General features: G+C 37.8%; 2 protein-coding genes across 2 annotated transcripts; one reads left to right on the forward strand and one right to left on the reverse strand.

Moving 5' to 3' along the window:
* Nucleotides 1-12,722: 12,722 nt before the first annotated feature.
* On the reverse strand, nucleotides 12,723-17,309 carry LOC135937636 (2-aminoethylphosphonate--pyruvate transaminase-like). The gene is made up of 7 exons (XM_065480799.1): nucleotides 17,238-17,309; nucleotides 17,044-17,184; nucleotides 16,728-16,828; nucleotides 15,745-16,156; nucleotides 13,387-13,546; nucleotides 13,161-13,330; nucleotides 12,723-13,103 (listed from the first exon to the last, which is right to left on the reverse strand). Exons 1-7 carry the CDS (start codon nucleotides 17,263-17,265, stop codon nucleotides 12,958-12,960), a joined length of 1,158 nt encoding a protein of 385 aa, XP_065336871.1. The 5' UTR covers nucleotides 17,266-17,309; the 3' UTR covers nucleotides 12,723-12,957.
* A 1,193-nt stretch (nucleotides 17,310-18,502) lies between these two features.
* On the forward strand, nucleotides 18,503-19,814 carry LOC135936142 (uncharacterized). The gene is made up of 4 exons (XM_065478853.1): nucleotides 18,503-18,642; nucleotides 18,906-19,065; nucleotides 19,232-19,486; nucleotides 19,543-19,814. Exons 2-4 carry the CDS (start codon nucleotides 18,913-18,915, stop codon nucleotides 19,777-19,779), a joined length of 645 nt encoding a protein of 214 aa, XP_065334925.1. The 5' UTR covers nucleotides 18,503-18,642; nucleotides 18,906-18,912; the 3' UTR covers nucleotides 19,780-19,814.
* Nucleotides 19,815-19,821: the final 7 nt, after the last annotated feature.

Here is a 19,821-nt window from a genome sequence, read left to right on the forward strand (position 1 = left end):
CTCCCATCGCATACAGTCCGCTCAGTCAGGGGGACGCGCAGACAGACGAATGGACCACCCTAAGGCCGTGTGACACTACATTAGCCAAGACGCTGCTCGAATAATGTGCCTGCCCCGCCGGCGAAGCAGCAAGGAGAGCAGAATAGAATAATTCGAAATAAGGAAGAGAAAACAGCCCCGAGCTGCCACTTTTTGTCTGCGCTCGCTATCTCAATTGCAAATAATGATAAACACTTTGTCGGCAATTTTGGGGAAGTTGTTTGCATCCAAAGAGGAGGTAGCATATTAATAAAAGAATTTAAGATGTGTTTTGGAGTTTAAGTGGATCTTTTCATATAAAATGACAATCATATAAAACTTTTTGATAGAAAAAAAATAAATAAAAATAGTAAAAACTACGAACAACGAGCCATTTCATTTTTTCAGCAAATCAAACTGCATTTTTCGATTTTGTTAATTTTAAAATCAAATCTGATTTTATGGTTTAATTATTAATTCTTCAATTACAGGCAGAGTAATTTGCTGTTTACTAACTAGATAACTGACAAAAAATCTGCAGAAATTATAAATTACACTTTTTAAAAAAAATCAAATAGAAGCCAAAACCCATAGAAAACAAATGCAATTTTTCTTAATTCTTCAGTAAAAATATGAAAGCCTTCATTATTGATCCTATTAAAGGGAGCGAGTGCAGCGAATGTTGATTAAAGCCAACTTTTCGCACGCAGTCGGAGTAATTTAGAAGGACGATAAGCTCGACACAATGAACGCGCAATCGGAAAAGTGCGGCGTCCGAGCGTGTCACAATTGAAAATGCAAAACGGGGCGGCCGAGAAATGGGTCATTACGCATATAAATGGCGTCAATGATAGCAGCAGAGAGCGAGAGAGCAGTTATTAAGTGATACCCTCATATTTCGCGCGCGCGGGGGGAGAGTTAATTGAATATAGGGGTGGCACGCCGTGCAAACGAAAATAAAGCTGCGTGGCGCAGGGCGAGAAAGCACATCAGCAACAGAGGCAGCAGCATCACGTCTCGCACCGATTGACTGACCAAATAGCCTCGCATTTTTTTTTATAAAACTCGGCCGCGGGCGCCTGCACGCCGACCAGAGTGTTTCACGCAGGGATTAACAGCATCATTGTTTTGGACACAAAGTCAATTTAACCCTTTAACCAAGAGTTGACAGACTAAACTGTTTTTTTAAACAACATGCTGCAGCAAACGAAATAAACTTGATTTCTCCATAATATTTTATGTTGTAGCTATAGTAAAGTATGTTTAAGTACAAAATAATTAAAATCAAAAAATTTGAAATTTGTATCTATATAAATTTTAATTTGGTTTGATTTAAATATTTGTACAAAAATTTGGGGTTTACTGCAAATTATTTTTATTTTAAAAAGCGTTATATTTAAACTATAAATTCTTTAATTATTATTAAAAAAATATATATAACGGTTTATCACTGTAACTTATTATTAGAATTAAATAATAATTTGTAACACTTTCTTGAAAGGTAATGATTAAAATTTAATGCATTTATAATCAGGGTTCACCAATTCTGCAATGCGCAAAAATACTGTTTTTTTTTGCGCAAAAAAACGGCTGGAAAAACCCACCAGTCTTGGGGTTTTCCGTATTTTTCCGAATTTAACCCAAAAATAGTCAATTTTCGCTACAAAAGAGTCTGAAATTTTAGAAAATAACGTTAGTGTTAAAATTTTCAGTCTCTTGGTGGAACCAGTGGCTCTAATACTGATTTTGGTGATTTAGAAAAATCCCCATTTTTGTTCATCCACTTTGAGATTTTTTTATTTTCCAAAAGAATGCATGTGTTTCGGAAAAATGCGCCAAATTGCAGAAAAACCCGCAAAATGTAGTGGGTTTTTCCGGAAAAATGCGGGTTTTCGCGAACCCTGTTTGTATAATACGCCAAAACTTAAATCGAATGAATAGCTCTATTCTGCTAAGCAATAAGTGCAATTCTACAAGGAAAAAATTAAATCCCACATTTTCGTACACTTCAGCGTCTGTTTCAGCCCTGGTAACTATAACCTTATTAATTCCTCCTCGATAGAGATGCAAGTAAATTTTATTTCCACCTATTTGCAAAGTAGCTTTCATCCGTTTTAATTGCATCCAGCGCATGCAGTGAAGTGAATATTACCATCAATTCATGACATAGGCCAGACTGGATTAATTGAAACGCAAGCTGCAACTATAAACTTATTGGGGCCGCATACATACGGAAATATGCGCCGGTCCATTCGGAATGATCGGTGACAATTGCGTTTCGGACGCCGCGCCGGCCATAAAATCTTATAGTTCGGCCGGCCGGCATTTGAATGCGCGTTTATGCCATTGATTTTGCGCACACGACGATGATGAAAATACATAAATTAGGCGGCCGGCGTGACGTTTATGATTTCGGCGCCTTTACGATCGCGCAATTAACGCCGTTTTGCTGCTGCCGTGTGTTTATCAATCCGACCCCGCCGCCGCGATTCGTTCCGCACCGCACTTTATTATGTTATCAACTTGCACCCCGTGTGTCGTAATTTTTCTGCACTCTGTCAGCAGCTTCAATCAAAAGAGGGGCAGTTTCTACTTTTGAGAGATTCCATTGTGCGGTCAACAAATACCTTTTATTTCGGCTACGAGGTATCTTTTCGATTCAGGTAATCAATAAATATTAATAAATCACACAGGAGGAGTCTATAGATTAGCGGAAAAGTGATTTTATTTAACATAAATATTCAGGATAATTCGCAAATAATTAATGAGCGTCGGGAAATTTCTAATTTTCTCCTAGGCACCAGAAATGATTAAGATTTTTGGGCCGCACTTAAAAACTGTCTAAATTGTTTGAATAAATAAACCAAGAGCAGCTGCGGTCATCCGATCGTGTGAGGCCATGTGTGCATTGGTCATCAGGAAATGGAGTAAAAAATCGGCGTCTGCTTTGTGTCGCACGCATTTATGATTTTATGAGCACTCACGCCCTAATTCGAATCCCCCCAGGGTTGAATATTTAGTTTCCACCTCTCGATCGTAAATTTGGAAATTTATTGCCCACGCGGAATTGTATCCCAGTTTTTTGCCATGTGTTGATATGGTTTTATTTTATTCCTCTACTGAAGAAATGAAATAGTATGAAAATACAGACAAATAATTGGAAGAGAAGAAAACATATAGTCATATTTCCAATTAAATTAGTATTTGATTATTCTATAAATTTTGAATGTATGTTTTTTGTTGCACTGTATCAATTGGAAACTTGTTCCAACGAGATGGAAAAATTTATATAAGTGTAATATAATTTCGTCTCATGATTTCTGCTTCAAACACCAATGCGTTTAAATAGGTTTTAACCTTCTCTCGCCTTACGTTATATTTTGACAAAATAGCCAATAAAATACAATTGAAAATTAGTTATTGTTTAATCAAAAAATTTATTTTATGCACCAATAAATAAAATGTCAAAATTTTCCTTTATCTTATAATTATTACAAATTTAAATTGCGTTCAAATCAGCTCAACCGGAAGCTGAATAAATGTTTGTCCAATAACCTCACGGCTATTTATTTCAGGCAACCACCAAGCAGAAAACGGGTTAACCCAGAGGCGAAATACTGCATTCATTGTTCAATAATACGTTTGCGCGTCGATAATAGCAGTGATCAGTGGTGGTGGTGGACCACAATGGCGAGAGGCGCGTGCATTATTTGGGCCGGTTCGGGTTGCAGCCGGGCGGAAAGTTAAGTGCTCCAGTGAGTGAGAACGGCCCGCGGCACTTTATAGCTGTGACGCGGCACGTGAGGAACGAAGACGAAACGTCGCGTCCGCCCTCCGCCCCCCACCGACACGCGACTATGTTGTTATGCCATTCTCCGCCACTGCACACCACCCTCGCGCTTCACCCTTTCGCCCCGGGACGCTGATTGATACCCAACGCACAGCTTTTTTCTCGCTTGTGACAGTTATTGCTGATTGACAGGTCTCGGGGAAACAGTGGATTAGAACGCGGTTTAGTTTGATTTTTTACACGCAGATAATTACTTCTAAATTTTTATCGTTTTGATTAAGTTGTAAAAGGGGAAGTTATTTAAAAAAATATATTTTATATGAGTATTTATATTATACTTGATGCAAAAATTCGAGCTATAAATTATTTAAATGGTTTTTGTTATGGGTTTTAGCAGCGGGAGCCAGATGTGCGATAAAATTGGTTCGCATTGCGCAGATCCAAGATGGCTTCTGAATGGGGGAAACAAAGAGCTCTCTTTGGATTCCCGTACGAGTGTCAAGAATTGGTTTTTACGATCCAAAAGACACAATTAGTACAAGTAATGCAAATTAAACGTCACAATATTGAACAAAACTTTTTTCTTTTCGCGCATTTTCACGTGACCGTTTTTTCGCGCCATGCTCCACCGGACGCTATATCTGCGTCTGCGCGTCGCACGAATCTGGTTCCCGCTGGGTTTGAGCTAAAAAGATTGTGGGGATTCTCCCCACTACTTAAGATCTGGAAACTTCCAGAAGCTTCGCGTATGTTCTAGAACCCGCCAATTTCGCAATGTGCAAAAAAATTTTATCGCAAAAAATAGCTGGAAAATACACTAGTTTTGGGGGTTTCCTCATTTTTGGAATTTAACCCCAAAAAGGAAACATTTCGCTCTAAAAATGTCTGAAATTTTGGAAAATTACGTATTGTGTTAAGATTTTTTGGTCATCAGCATCGTGAAAATTTGTTTAATCTTCCAAAAAATGCGAAAAATTGCAGGAAAAACCCGCAAAAACAGTTTTTGCAATGCTGCGGGTTTTGCGAACCCTGCTTAATACGTTTTCTGAGCCAATTTAGGCGTTTTTACAAATCAATTTTTACTTGTTTATTTTTTGTTTATTTCGATATTATTTGTCTCAGAACCATTTCATATAAAAACTGCATAAGATATTTGTCACAGTTAAATTTTTAAATCTAGAGAGGACCATTTCTTCTAGAATCAAGGTAGCTTATATAAAAAATAAAATTAATACATCCATTTTCTCGTCATGGGGAGTCCACTAACAATAACCAGAAAAAATTATGTCCTTTTGGACAAATATTCGAAATGATTAAAGAATTAAAATCATACCATTATTCTGCAAAAAAGACTTGTCAGTCGAAACAAAAAAAAAGATGTTTAAACTCTCATAAGAGTCTATAAATTATTTAAAAGCGATTAGGAAGTACCCGCATTCTGGTGCTTTTAGTGCAAATACAATAACCACACGCAGCACACACGTGCCCGTGGACACTGACTGCTGAGGGAGGGCCAGCGCTGGCTAGGTTAAACAAATTAAATCATCCCCCTTGACACTTATACGAGCGACATCACTTAGCGTTGCAAAAAAAGCGGACGGCGCGCGCGGCTGACGTCTCGCTCGTAAAACGCAATCACATCATATTTCTGGCCAACCAACGCTCTCTCATTTTCAGTCCTCGCCATAAAACTGATTGCGCGCCCTTTGTGCGGCGCAAAATGCCTATTTTCTCACCAAAAACGGTCCGTTTTATTGCTCCGCGTCATTCGCTTGGTCCAGTTACGCTCGTTTCTGAACCAAAATGCTACGATCACTCGCGTGAATTGCACTTTGGATCATCTAAAGACATAAACTGCTTGAGAGACAGAATGACCTCTTTGGCCTATTCAATTTGCAATGTTTCTCTTTTACAGGCTGTCAATATTTATCTGACTCTTTTAATTTACATATCAAAGATAATACACATAGCCTATAACGCTCGGATTGGGAATTAAAGATAATATAATATTGTTTTTCTTTTCATCTGATGTATATTTTACTTGCAAAATTTTTAGATTTATTTTAAACGGTCTAATACTAACAAAATCTGAAAACAAAAGTTTTAAAAACGCCCAAATTTGTTGAAAAATATTTTTAGATATTTTTGGTTCTTTAGAAATTTATAGAAACGGCCAACTTAATTGTTTTATTTAACTATATTGGCTGTTTTCAAGTTTTCATTGCGAAATTTCACTATAAAATTGGAATTCGAATAACAGGTTTTCTCGTTGTCTGTATTAATTTTGTTGCCTTTTTAATCTGAAGCGGAGGAACAAGTTCAACAAGCTGGGTTTTATTCATAAAATTTTTATTTAAAACTAATTTGAAGGGACTTTTCGGCAGTTTGTTGAAAATTATGAAGTCACTTGTTTTGATATCTGCAGAGCTTTGGATGAGAGTTAAAAAAAATCCAAATGAATAATTTTCGCCAATCTTGATAGCTGATTTAAAATCTAAATTATTGCTAAAACACGTAAAAGAATTGCAACTCTTAAAAATGATAATATTGTTAACAAGAAAAAATAAATAAAACCTTTTTATATGAAGCCCGAATTCGCCTTTTTCGTTGTAGAATCCAGGTATAAATATCATATTTTTTGCCCCCATACAATATCTGTCGTATATCAAGTTTGTATATCGCAATCTCGCTCCAGTAGATGTTGCTTTTAATGGATGATAAGCGCTCTCGTTATACCCGATTTGTCTATAAAACTTGTCCTCTTGTAACATTCAATTCATGTTATAATATTTTGCCATTGTGTCTTTCACAAAAGATATTATTTTGATGACGGTATCCCTTCCTAATCTTCCCTATATCCTTACAAAAGGAGAACACACTTTTTTTATTATCATCTGACAGATTTTATATAGGTTGAAAATACACAAAAAGGAAAATTTCTGTTGTTTGCGGTTTTCAGGTTATAGACGATCATCTCTCAGGGTACCAGATACCTGATCAGATAACCTGGAGATGATTTACCTCAAGTATAAACCTGGAGTCTCTTACCGTAAGGCCAGTGTCAATGGTCAGTTTAAGAATGGATTCGTCCATAATATGGGCAAACATCAAGAAAGACAAGGTTACGACATTCAAAAAATTGTATTGAATGAATTCCCCCCGCATATGTGTTCTCTCTTCTTCATATTTTTAAGTTTCAAAAGATTTATTTGACGCGAACGGCCTGTTTTTCAATAAGTGGGAGATAAAACGGTATTTATTTTGGTGTGAAAAGGTAAATATACATAGCGCTCATAAACACTGCTCCTGCTGGGTATGCTGCACCCATAGCTTTACACGTAATTCACGCGTTTTACAGCCCCCATAGTTATGAATGGAGGCGGAGCAGTCCAGATGTCCAGATAGAGAAAATATGTATTAGTCAAGCTTCAGCAGATTTAGAATTTGGACACGACGGAAGGCATAGTAAATATAGCGTATAAGTTCAGTGTGCACGGATCCGCGTGCTCCCTTTTTAATTGAATCAAAGAGAGGTCCTTTTTATCACTTAAATTTATTTCTTTTTAAAATATGGAAAATACCAAACAGGTGTTTTTGGTTCAGTACGAGAGAAAAATCTTGCAAAAATTTGTATATTGAGATAAGCCATATTAAGGTGAGTCTTCTTCTGAATTACGGAATTTTTCCCTTTTAGAAATTATTAAATTAAAAAAAAACTATATTTTCTTTGATTTCATTTTATTAATGGGCGTAACAATCATTTTTAATATAGCATCGCGAACGAATAATATTGTGTTCCGTGTTCGTGAGACTATAATTTGAGAGGCCCAAGAGTTCAGAAAAGAACCAGCTCATGTTAACTGCACCTGCACACGGGTCTTTTATAGAAAAGCAGATAATATACAGACATTCATCCAGTCGGATTATTTCACGCAAGTTGCAACATAACCAGCAAGAAGTAGAAGCTTTCGCTTTCCCGCAAAAATAAAGCAATCGTGCCCAAAACGTGTCAGCTTAGATTTTCCGGTCTATGCAAAAGCAATTCAAACGAAATTTCTTTAGAACTGTACCACAAAAGATTTTGTGTTGAAATTCTCTGTGTGGGATTTATTTAGTAGAACAGGCAAATATAGCACAATGCACTGTGCGGGAAATCCATTTTAGTCACAATATTTTTTTTTCATGACACATCTATACATATATTTTATATCCTTTGGATTTTGGGCAAACATAAGGTGCAGCTGTGAACCTGTAACAATGCACCAAGTTGTATTGCACTCTGCGGGGTGCCATATTTTGAATGTCATGCAATGCACTCTGATTTAGTTGACGGTATTCAACCAGACAGCCGTACGTGCTTGCGAACTAACAGAGTATGATTATTTATTGAGTAAATGAAATAATTCTATTACCTGTTTTTCTGTTGTAACGTTGTATTGGATAATATGTATAAACCAAGGTTATGAAACACAAGACTGATTTTTCTCCTCACCAAACCAATTTTTTCTATTTTAAAATGGAATGATACTGGGCGACAATCGAAAATTATTTGAATTGTTGGATGCCATACACAATTGATCGATAAACAATTTGTTCAACAGTTTGCAATAATAAAAAAGGACCTTCCTACAATAAAAATTCAAATTTTGCCAATTTTCTCCAAATTTTACAGTGCTCGAACATATTTTCTTGGCGTATTCCGATCCCTCTCGTCGAGATCTGTCCAACGATGTTTGCCACTAATTGGGGAAAATTCAAGTAAGGAGACAGCCCTTACCATTTGAAAAGCACGGTAACTTTCCAGCCAATTTTCTCAAAAAATTACAGCGCTCCTTAGGTCAATTTAGGCTTTAACTGAATCCTAAGGGACGAGTTTATGCATTGGCAACAAGCATTTTCCAGGCTTTTGCAGCATCATTCCTCTTTACCTAAAAATTCCAAACATTTTTAAATTTATATGTTATAAAAAAATCATTTTATTTTTCAACTCTCCTATGATACTATGAGACATCTAAATTGTCAGATTAAACCCACTTCCTCGGTGCCCAATAATATTCTTGAACTCTTATTAGATGCATGATTACGATTCTCATGATTAATTTCTAAAAATTACCCCCTTATTTTTCACTCCCTTGTATACAAAGATGATTTTTCTCACTTCGCTCACGCCCTTGGCGCGGGGGTGCGTAATTTCCTGTTGTTTTCGCCGGTATAATTTTCCCACCAAAAGACAGCATGCGCTGCTGGGAGTTCGCGGGTGTTGCGTAACGCCCGTCAATCATTCGGTGACGGCATGCAAAATCGCAGCAGATCCTGTTTTTGTTATGGAACCACTCGATTCGCCACGCGGTCGCGTAACGTGCCAAAAACAAACGCGCACAGTTTGATAAATTGGCTCGTGCCAAGCGCCAACTCGCATGCAAAAGTCCTGAACAAATTTAATTTTTTTATTAATTTTTAATTGTGTTGTTAAATTACTATCTACAAAAATAATTTTAATCCCATTAAAAAAATGAAGAAACGTGTAATTTCTAGAGGTCTAATAAAAAGGCGAATATTCAATATTATGGGATTAGATTCAAATTGCAGTCGAAAAAAATAATTTGCTTTATAGCGTCTAAAAAAATGACCTATCAGTTAGATCTACACATTATTTTGCTCCCTGAAGCTTTTCAACTAAAGTGAGTCGTGATATTTGTATATGAGCGAGAGTTTGTCATGAGCAAGCGTTCAGTAGAGCAGAAAATTTTAACGATCGCGTCGCGATTTTAGAGACCCCGACTTTTTCAATTGTCAAAAAGCAACTTTTCCACTTGACTGCACTCGTCGATCTGGGAAAAAGGACGCATTATTGAGCGGCAAGAGATTTATTCGGTCGCGTGTGCCAAAGACAAAGCCGGAAATTGCTTGTTTGCCAAACATTTGTGGTGAAAAACGTGAATATAAAGCAACAGGGGTAATTGGAACAGAGAGAAAATATTTCCAACACATATACGTACAACAGACAGTTTTTTGAAATGGAAACTCTGACTAAATTTTATTTAAAAAAATTACTGTTCGAAATTTGAATTACGTGATGTTCAATTTTTATTTATTTTTTTCAAATTCCTGATTCTAAAGAAAAATTGCAAAGGTTTAAAGACAAAAAATTGAAGGTAAGTAATGATTGCATATTATATGATTTTTAATAATAATTTTATCAGAGAAAATTGATATGGTTAAAACTTTATATTTAATTTGGACAGATTGATTTTTTGTCTGCTTGGTCATTTTTATGCTTGTCTGGGATAATAATTTTTTTCAATTCACTGGATGTAAAATTTCCTTTGTCCTTTATTCTACAAATCTCTCAGCTTTCAATTTTATTTCAGATGAATGAAGCAGTTGCACACGAGAATCGATTTAAAAACTGTAAAAAAATTGAATGCACTCATTTAAACGCACCCTCGGGGGCTTTGGCAGCAAAAATGAAATCACACACCGCAAAATACGCTCTTCATCTCGCATTAATCCGATCTCTGCGGTCTCAACGTCGCTCACTCTCCTTTCTCGCGTCAAACGAAGTGTCGATTCACCGCGCGAGTAGACTAAATTGGATCCGCGGGGTGTGAAATTCGACGGGGGTGGTGATGGTGTGTGCGCGCCGAGGGGGATGATTGACACCCGTCAGCGTCGCCTCTCTCGGACCTTGTCCATGGCCGCGTGTCGGGGGCGTAAGACTGCTGACCCCCAACCCCTTTCGCAGCCACAAAATGCAAATTCCGGCGAATTTGAATAAGTTTTCCATTTTTCAGGCGTTGCGGTTATTAAATTCAGCGCGTGCTGGTCATCTTGAGCGCTCGTTGCGTTTGATGGCCTTTTCACATTTCAAATTAAACAAGAGTATGTGACTCACAAAAGGACAATGAATGACAGCAGCCTGACAAAAGCCATACAGAAATGACGCACTCTCCTTTTCACGCCATTTGTGCCGTGAAATTTGATTTCTACTTTGTTTTAATACGAGAAATGATACAAATTGAAGCAATTGATAAAAAAAACTCTACTTGCAAGTTCAGCAAAAATAATCAGAGTTTCCAGAACAATAATATACTAAAATTAAAATAAAAAATGTGATCGTAATGAGGATATTTTTAATTTTTCGTTTAAAAATGTAGCATGAAAATATTTAAATATGTAGAAATTGTTGGAAACCTATGGCGTGATTAAAAATTAATTTCCAGTCGAGAAGGCACGCGTCAGCAGATGCACACACCTATAAATTTTAATCTGGCGTGCCCATCTTTTTCACACGAAACAATTAAAGTTGCGGAAAAAATCTCGGTTGCGCAGACACTGTACAAAAGAAAATAATCCGAGAGCAAGTGAGGGGGATTTATATAAAAATTAAATAAAAATGAGTATATAATCCCCGACAAAGAGAGGAGGGTGTGTGCTCCGCAAATACATAAATCCATCCGCGCGAATTACTTTTAAACCTGATCAACCGTGAATGATACGCGGCAAAAATCGCTAGAAAAGAAGCGGGCGGCAGCAGATTATAGGAATCGAGTGCCACCCCTGATTTTCCAATGTTGTACAGTTGCATTTCAAAAAGTATCAAATTTAAAAACCTATATGTTGACACAAAATTAATTTAAATAGAATAAGAAAGCAATGCACACGCAGGAAAATATTTAAAACGGAGTTAACTAAAGGATGGGTGGCAAAAGGTGAATTTTAAACGGAAAAATCAAAAACCACGTTCACAGCGGATATTTTAGTATGAATTTTGTTTTTAAGGTTGAATACTGCTTCATTTATTTCAATTTTAAATAGACAGTGAACAATGCACAAATTGTATCAAATTTTGATATTTTTTCCAAATTCTAGTAAAAAAATTTACAGTTCAACAATGTTTGATGATTTTTTCCTTTTCACGTATTTTTGAGCTTTTTTACAGGGGCACGTTGATCCCATTAAACGCGACAAACACATCTGTGTAATCCGAATCCATCTCTTGAGGATCTGAAGATCAGATCTGCCGACAAATCAAAAACACGCGAGCAGAGTGCATTTTGTACCAAATGGGGGAAAGTCGGTGAAATTGTTTTCAAAGCGGATTTATGGAAACAAAAGTTTTTTCCTTCTCACAAGTTCACAGGGTTTCAAGTACACATGTGAAAAGAGGGATGCAGACTCTTTGCAGTTCTTGTGTTGTTTGTATTGATAATTGGACTACGTCCATAACACCGAACCCCAAAATAAGAGATCCTCTGCTTGATGGTGAGGACTCCAAAGCAAATCGTCTTCGTGTATAGCGGAAGAAATGGCGTATTTTTCAAAACAACCAAATAATGTACGTGAATTTCCTTGTTGCAAGTAAATGGCTTTTTCGGTAAAAATACCCTTCAAGGCACAATCCTTTTTCCTTTTGAATTTGTGCTTCAAATTTATAATCCCTCAGTTGCATTCTTATTCTTATCTAATGTCCATCAATCTTACACAGTATGAGAAATTGTAAGGATCGTATTTCAGGATATTTATTTAACATTATAGCTGCGAGCATATAGGCCCGTTGAATTGGTGATGGCTGATGGAAGTGATGGAGATTGACACGAAAACAGAAGAAAATAAATATTGTGCTCAACTCAGTGAGTGCGCGTCTTAACAAAGGCTATAGTTGACATGAGGGTTAAAAGTTTTCTTTAGCTCAGCAGGGAGCCAAAGTAATATGAATTAATATTTTTTGTGTGGATAAAATTTCCGTCTCCTCGTTGTTGTGGCCTTTTCTATTGTGTAGCCTATAGAAACAGGCGAAATATGGAACAATCATTTAAAGAAAAACCAGGGGTGCATGATAGTTGTGTTAGCAACTATAAACAAGTGCCCAGTTAGGAAAGGTGAAATCATAGAAACGGTGTTACCGCATGACTGCACAGTAAAATCGAAAATATATTTTTCCTGCCATAATTCACACTCCAATCTAACCAAATCCCAATTAGCTGGACTAAGTAGCATAGTAATTTTAAGAAAAGTCTAAAAACATTTTATTGCGGTGTTGATGTGGAGTAACAAAAATTAAATTTAAAATATAACATTGAGTAAGAAATAGATTTTAGCGATTTTAGTTTGTTATTTTCAGCGAAGCAAGAGGAGAAACTTTTTTGTTATGTTAAGGAGTTCACTTGCATTTCACGGAGCACAATTTCAACGCACTCAATCAGCTTTTGTGAGTCGCAAGCGCTCAGGTCTCCGATGTGGCCAATGCGAAAGCAGGGAGTGCGCGTCACCTTGCCAGGGTATATGACCAAACCTAAAATTAAAAATTATTAAACCATCTTCTCAGATAATCCACAATCAATCGTTTCACCAAGACCGCTGAGTTTTTTGTAGAATTTCTTAAAGTCAAAATTGGGATGCTGCGGAAAGTGGAAGCTGGAGATTATGTAGCCGTCGGCACCCTTTTCACCGTGCTTCAGCAAGGGCCGAATTCCTAATTTGCGCATTCCCTCGTGTACGATTTGCCAGTTCTTTTTGTACCTAATAAAAAATTTCAGTGCAAATTCACAGTCAGTAAAAAAATTTAATAAGTTCACCTGTTTGCCCTGACGGCGAGTCCTCCCTCGAGCTTGAATTCAGTGAGCGCCTGACGAAATGCGAGCAGTGTGTGAGTAGGTGGTGTGAATCGAAACTGGCCGTCACCCTCTAGCCCTCTAAGCTGCGCCACCAAATCCAAACTCAGGCAACGAGCGTTCCCTATACAGAACAAAAATTGTACTTTTTTTAATTTATAATCATAGCCATATGAAAAAGTTGACTGAGAATGATAACCAAAATAAAATTATAAGAAACAAGAAGAAAAAAATAGCAACAACAAGAAAGTAAGGGTTGATCATGAGAAAGAGCGAGCAGAGAGCAAATGAGCCAGAAAAAGAACGAGCAATTTCTGCTATTTTTGTATGCGAGTCGCCGGAGCAAGAAACACCAAGTAGTGGAGAGACCACCCATAAGGAAACTGTTTATAATGCCTAAGAAAGCAACTCGAGCAAAAGAAGAGCAGCCTTGCTCGCTCATTTCTGCTCAAGATTTTCTGCTGGGATTCCTTTACATCGGCACTCAATTTATTTGGGCATTCTGTCTTGCCGTCTCGGCGCCTCTCTACACAATAAACCACCTCCTTCGCTCGGAGCAGGAGGGTGAACAGCTGTGGTGAAATGAAACATAGTTGTGGGAAAACTCTTTATCCTGCACCGCTGCAATAATATATATAAATATAAATTATTGAAAAATTTCATTATTCTATTCATTAATTTTTTTTCAAAAATAAAACAAAAAACTAAGGATATCGAAGATATTATTTATACCGTTAGAGGCGGCTTAAAATAAAATAATTAAACTTCTGATTTAATTGTAGAGTTTTGTAACTTCGACATCATTTTTAAGTTGCAGGAGATATAAAATCAACTTGGTAGTATTTTTAAACATTTAAAGAAAATCCCCATAGACCTGCACATCATTCATTTAAAAGGTTGTTATAAAACGACCAAGATAAAATCAGCTGAGCCGCACTGTCTAGACATTTTTACCTTTAAAAAGGATGTTGTGAGGGATTTATTCGGACGAAGATGATGTGCTCGCAATTTATCACCATTGAGTCGAAAATAATGCGTTTGTGTGTGCTCCAGAGCAGCAGAAAGACGAGAATAAATCAATCATATGTACGTGCAATTAGGGGACGGATCACTGCACTTTTTGTAGCTTGACCTTGAAACGCTGTACAATGCTATATATAGCCTTAATAAGTCTATAGCGTTGCCATTTTATTTCAAAGTGGCGTTGCCGTGATCCACCCCCAGGCCAGCGCAGCACAATAAGCGAGCAAACTGCAATTGCGACTCAAAATTTGTCAGGTGGTCTTCACCACGTTCCCCCATTAAATAAAGGTCAGTATTTGTACTAAATTTCAGCTTTTAAATTAGATGCGAACCAAATCACCCCTTGCAATTAGATTAGCTAGTTTTTCTATACAAGCTGATAAAATAAATCTTGATGTAAAAAAAGGGACACTGCACTCTAATTGGAAGGAATTTCCTTGGGTATAAATGTTAACAAATATAATTTTTTGCACACAAATACCTGAAGGAAATGGACACGCAGAGGGCGCAGAGGAAATAATTATTGTTTAAATCCCTTTCTTTTAGTGTCTCTCCTGGAAACACTAGCTTCTTACTCTCTTTTGACACTGAGGAGGATCCCGGCAGCATGACCTTCAAAGAATATGGCAACTCTGGGCGCATAAGGGTAGCATTGTACAGTACGGTGTTTCAAGGTCAAACTATCGTGATCCACCTCAATATTGAAGCAGATTTCCTACGCTTGAACTGGGATTGCATTTCGTCCGGTTCCGGTAGAATTGCGCAACTTTCAACAACCAAACGCGAATTTCCTTGTTGCAAGAAAAGCTCAACAATCAATTCGACAGTGAAAATTTGGGTGTTTGTTGAACATTGCGCAGTTTTACCCGGACCAGGATGATTTCGTGTTAGTGCTTTCCTAGGGGGGACTGTAATATGCATGTCGCAAAAGGCAAACAAAAAGGATTTGCTTCACTATGATCTCCCATTTCCGTGCATTGCATTATAGATGACGAAATGATTCAGCCGCACGTGTTCATTCTTCATTCCCATTGAAAATATCTCGCAGCAGTCACACAGCCTAAATTTATAAATTTTCAGAATTTATTTTGCCCGCAAAAATTTTTAGTAAATTTACTATTTTATTCTGTGTAATTTTATTCCATGAAATTGGACACAAGTTGACTGCCGAAAATAAAAAAAACGGCTTTCTACGAGCAATAATGTCCTGTTTTTGTTGGTTTAGACGTTTTAAAATTTCATTAATCATTATAGTCAATAAACTAGTGCTTTTATTATTGTTTTTCTCGGTTTTCTCACCTTCACACTGGCTAAGCTTGTCTCTTCTAGCGATGACGAACGCGAAGCCCGGCACCCCTTGCAGGCACTTGTTGGCCGAGCTAATGACAAAATCAGCGCCGGCAGCTTCTATGTCGATCGGCACAGCGCCAAAACTACTCATAGCGTCCACGACGTAGGCGCAAGTGGGTAAAAGACGCTTGACAACGCGGCCGACGTCCTCTACCGGGTTCAGCACGCCCGACGACGTTTCGCAGTGCACCACGCACACTGCAGAAAAATCGGTCTGCGACGCCGAGAGCAATTTTTCCAGTTGGTCCTCATTCACGGCCTCGTCCTCCTCGAATTCGAGCACTGCCACCTCCACGCCAGGCAAATACGAACACATCGTCTGCATGCGCCGTCCATATGCTCCGTTTATAAGAAGTAAAATCTTTTAACAAAAGACAGACAAGAGGAAAGAGTTAGAAAAATTAGGAAAATCAAGTTCTGGGAAAATTAAGCTAATTTTGTTATTTTTACCAACTTTCTCCATTCGTAAAAAATGCTAAATTTATATTGAACTAATTATTCCTATTAAAAAATGACCGAATTGCTATTCAATCTTTCCTAGAGGCACTGTGAGGAAGATAGTCACCACGCGCCTCAATATGAGCCTCAGTGATTTCTCGTCGATCGGGATCCGCAGCCGCGAGCTGACGTGATCAGCGGATCCAACAAGGGGCGCCACGAGATTATCATGCGTAAAAAAAATAGTAGAGTCATATCAATTTGCTTTGGAGAGTTATTCTCATGAAATTTAAGGACGTCATTTCCAAGAAGCAAAATGTTCACAAACATAAATGTAAAAAGCAAATTTAGAAAAAATAAATATTTTTGAACGCACGATTTGGTCACAGAAAAAATGCCAAATTCATTGTTTCCTCCAAATTTCAGAGCGCAATCAAACAGCAATTATAATTATTTTCACTCTAGCATAATCAAGAGATTATTAAAATTCTCACCTTTCCACCTGATTTTGGGATGACTGTGTGCAGGACTGCTTCAACGGCGTAGGTTCCACTTCCTTGGAGCAGCACAGCAGCAAAATCCGATTCAGGAGTTTCTGTTGCCACCAATCAAAATTAACCCCCATTATTTCTGAAGTTATTATTTCTCTAATTAAAAAAAGTACTGAATTGCAACTTTATCGTGTATAATTTAATTTATATGAATAAAAAACCCTTTCACTATAGGTTTAAATTTTCTACCAACGCATAGTTTAAATAAAACAGATTTTTTTCCATTCTCACGAATATAAGAACGAAGAACCTTTCACACCTGCAATGGCGAGTAATTCACTGCGGATTTGCTGGACGGTTTGCACGAATTCAAGGTCGCGGGATCCGAGGTCGCGGAGCATCGCCTCCTTCACGGACCAAGTGCAGTTCAACGGGCCCGGCGTGAACAGCGCCTTGTCCCCTGAAAACTTTCTACATCCAGAAATTTTTCTCTTCGTCTTTAAAATTTTGTACCCTTTCTGTGGATGCTGTTTGTGCTCATCGTCACAGTCAAATGCCGAGATCTCGGCTGACATTTCAACTCGACGCCCGAAAAAAGCGCGTCTGTGATAAGGTTTTCGTCAATTTGGACTTGGTTCTCTCTCAAGCACAAAAGAGGTTAGATCGGTTAGATACAGTTGAGTGGAAATAAAAGTTTATTCCTTTTTTATGAGGAGAGAGAGAGAAAAGGATTTTAGAATTATATGAATTCTTAGGTTAAAATTAATATAAGGACAAATCTGTGCATATTGATTTTCGCCATGAGTTTGCGTGAAATTGTTTTAAATTTGAAATTAAAACATTTGCGACTCTCAATTTTTATCTATTTTCAATCCTAGCTTTAATTAAATTATAATTTTATTGGGATTTTTTTTAAATCATTGGCATTAATTGCAGAAAGTGCCCGAGCAACCCGGCTCCTGGCTAGCCGGCCATCAGCGGGGGCTGAGCCGGGCCCGGTGGCGTACGGCTCTTCGGTCAGTGTGCGGGTGGTGCAGGACGTGGGCCTTAGATACTAGATTTCAGGATACATAAGCATCAGGTTAATCAGAATAACGTCGAGGCATTCCACTCAAACCTAAGAAATATTGAGGGAAAAACGTTAAATTAGCCCCAATAAATATAGCTGCGAACTGAGTTTTTAGTCAATTAGTGTTTAATGTAAAACCTGAGTTTCGGCGAATTGGCTACTAGCGTTGGCATTATTTACGGACGGGTGCTCGAGAAACCCGGGTGCAGGTTGAGGAAAAACTTTGATATTTCCCCTTAAAATTGATAAATAAACATTTTATTTAATCCAAAAAAAAAATTACCGCGGCTTAGTTTAATTAGTTTAAATCTGAAACTTTCATCAGAACTAGGACACAATTCATTACAAAAATGCAATTGTTTTTAAGAATTTTTTTTTCGCTCAAGTCGAACCTATTGGGTTGAACAGTCTAGTCTGCCGCTGTCTCATTTTTGCCGCGTCTGCGTTTGCCGCCTTTTTACATCCTCCTCAATGAGCTCTTGTTGTTCTTCCGAGAAGTGGTGTAACACAAAGGAGTTATTAAAATGACAAAGATTTTTTCACAAATATTTGGAAAACTCCGTAAAAATTATCAAACTCGGATCTCGGAATCAAATAAGAATGAAAAAATTAACATATCTACAGGCAATTTTTGGTTGTTTGTTATTTTCAATTGAAGAATAAAATCATGAATCTCAACCTCCTTTTCAAAAGCCCTTATTCTTGCTCATTGTCAGCTCACAATCAGTTGGTGGCAGGTATATTATTTTATTTTTCATTCTTTTTTCCTTTAATTGTGATTCAAACTGAAGGAAAATAATATCAGAATAGGTGAAGGCCATTGGAAGCTTACAATTTACAGGATTAAAGGTCAGTTTGAACATGTCAAATCAGTGTTTCGTCGTGGAAGCAGAAAAATCGCTCAATGTTTATCGCTCAACAAACACACACAAAAAGTTTAAATTAATGTCATGTAATGTTAAATTGACAGTTGCCCTTTTTTGCAACAAGGAAATTTGCGTTTGGTTGTTGAGCTGTATGCGCAATTTTTCCGAATTATAATTAATGATCAAATTTGGTCTACAAATTATTGTTTAGATTGTATGAAACTGATCAGAATTTTTGGTTTCCAGTCCAAAGATGAGTGAAGAAAAAGGCGGCAAATTGTCGGACACCTTGCTCAGGTTACTGAGAGGGACCGGAAGACCTTTCAGCGTGAATGCCCTGCTAAAAGAACTACCCAAAGATGCAAAGAAGGCCAGTGTGGAAAAAGTCCTCGGGAAGCTAGTCGATGTAATTTAAAACCAAACTATGGGGGACTCACACTTTCCGCTCACTCACACTTCTCGCTCTGATGGGAAGATTCAATGTTAATCCCTATCCTAGCGAGAAGTGAGAGTTGGGCGAAAACGGTGAGTCTGCCATATTTATTATCTTAAAAATTAAAAATTTATTTCAGTCTGAATGTGTCGTGGAAAAGACGTTTGGCAAGAAGACCCTGTACTGGGCCAAGCAGTCCAAAGTGGACTCGGCCAAGCTGTTGGAGCAGAGGAACCAGCTGAGCGAGCAGATCATCCTCCTGGACAAACAGTTGGCTGCTACTGAGGAAACCGCTCGAAAGCTGGAAGCAGAGTTGAAGCCGTTCACAAGCAAGGGCAAGCAGGACCCTGACCAGAAGCTCAGCGGACCTGAACTGGACGAGGCCATCAAGGAGGTCAGTCTTTAGAACAATATATTGTAGTCAAGGGTTCTAATGTATAAAATAAATAGCAAGAGAAAAGGGTGGAGAGCCTGACTGCTCAGCGAGACAGAATGGCAGCTGCAGGCGGACCGAAAAAGAGCTCCAAGAGTAAGGCTGAGTACGAGAAGGCCTGGAGGCAGAGGAAGAGGATTGTACTTGACATCATGGGGGCGGTTCTGGAGAATTCAGAGACGCTGACCAAAAAGGATATCATAGAGCAAATAGGCCTGGAAACTGATGAGGACGCTGGGGTGGCTCTCCCTTAATTCTGTACTTTGTTGTGTAAATAATATTAAATTGTATATAAT

This window comes from Cloeon dipterum, chromosome 2 (assembly GCF_949628265.1).
Source record: "Cloeon dipterum chromosome 2, ieCloDipt1.1, whole genome shotgun sequence".
NCBI classification, from domain to species: Eukaryota; Metazoa; Arthropoda; class Insecta; order Ephemeroptera; family Baetidae; genus Cloeon; species Cloeon dipterum.

Bases quoted from the DNA above. Each gene is read 5' to 3' on its own strand.
- LOC135937636 (XM_065480799.1), bottom strand. From the start codon at position 17,265: ATGAGCACAAACAGCATCCACAGAAAGG. The intron at 13,547-15,744 runs GTGAGAAAACCG...TGTTCTGTATAG, and splicing joins CAAGCTTAGCCAGTGTGAAG to GGAACGCTCGTTGCCTGAGT. The intron at 13,331-13,386 runs GTGAACTTATTA...ATTTTTTATTAG, and splicing joins CTCGCCGTCAGGGCAAACAG to GTACAAAAAGAACTGGCAAA.
- LOC135936142 (XM_065478853.1), top strand. From the start codon at position 18,913: ATGAGTGAAGAAAAAGGCGGCAAATTGTCGGACACCTTGCTCAGGTTA. The intron at 19,066-19,231 runs GTAATTTAAAAC...AATTTATTTCAG, and splicing joins TCCTCGGGAAGCTAGTCGAT to TCTGAATGTGTCGTGGAAAA. The intron at 19,487-19,542 runs GTCAGTCTTTAG...TAAAATAAATAG, and splicing joins TGGACGAGGCCATCAAGGAG to CAAGAGAAAAGGGTGGAGAG.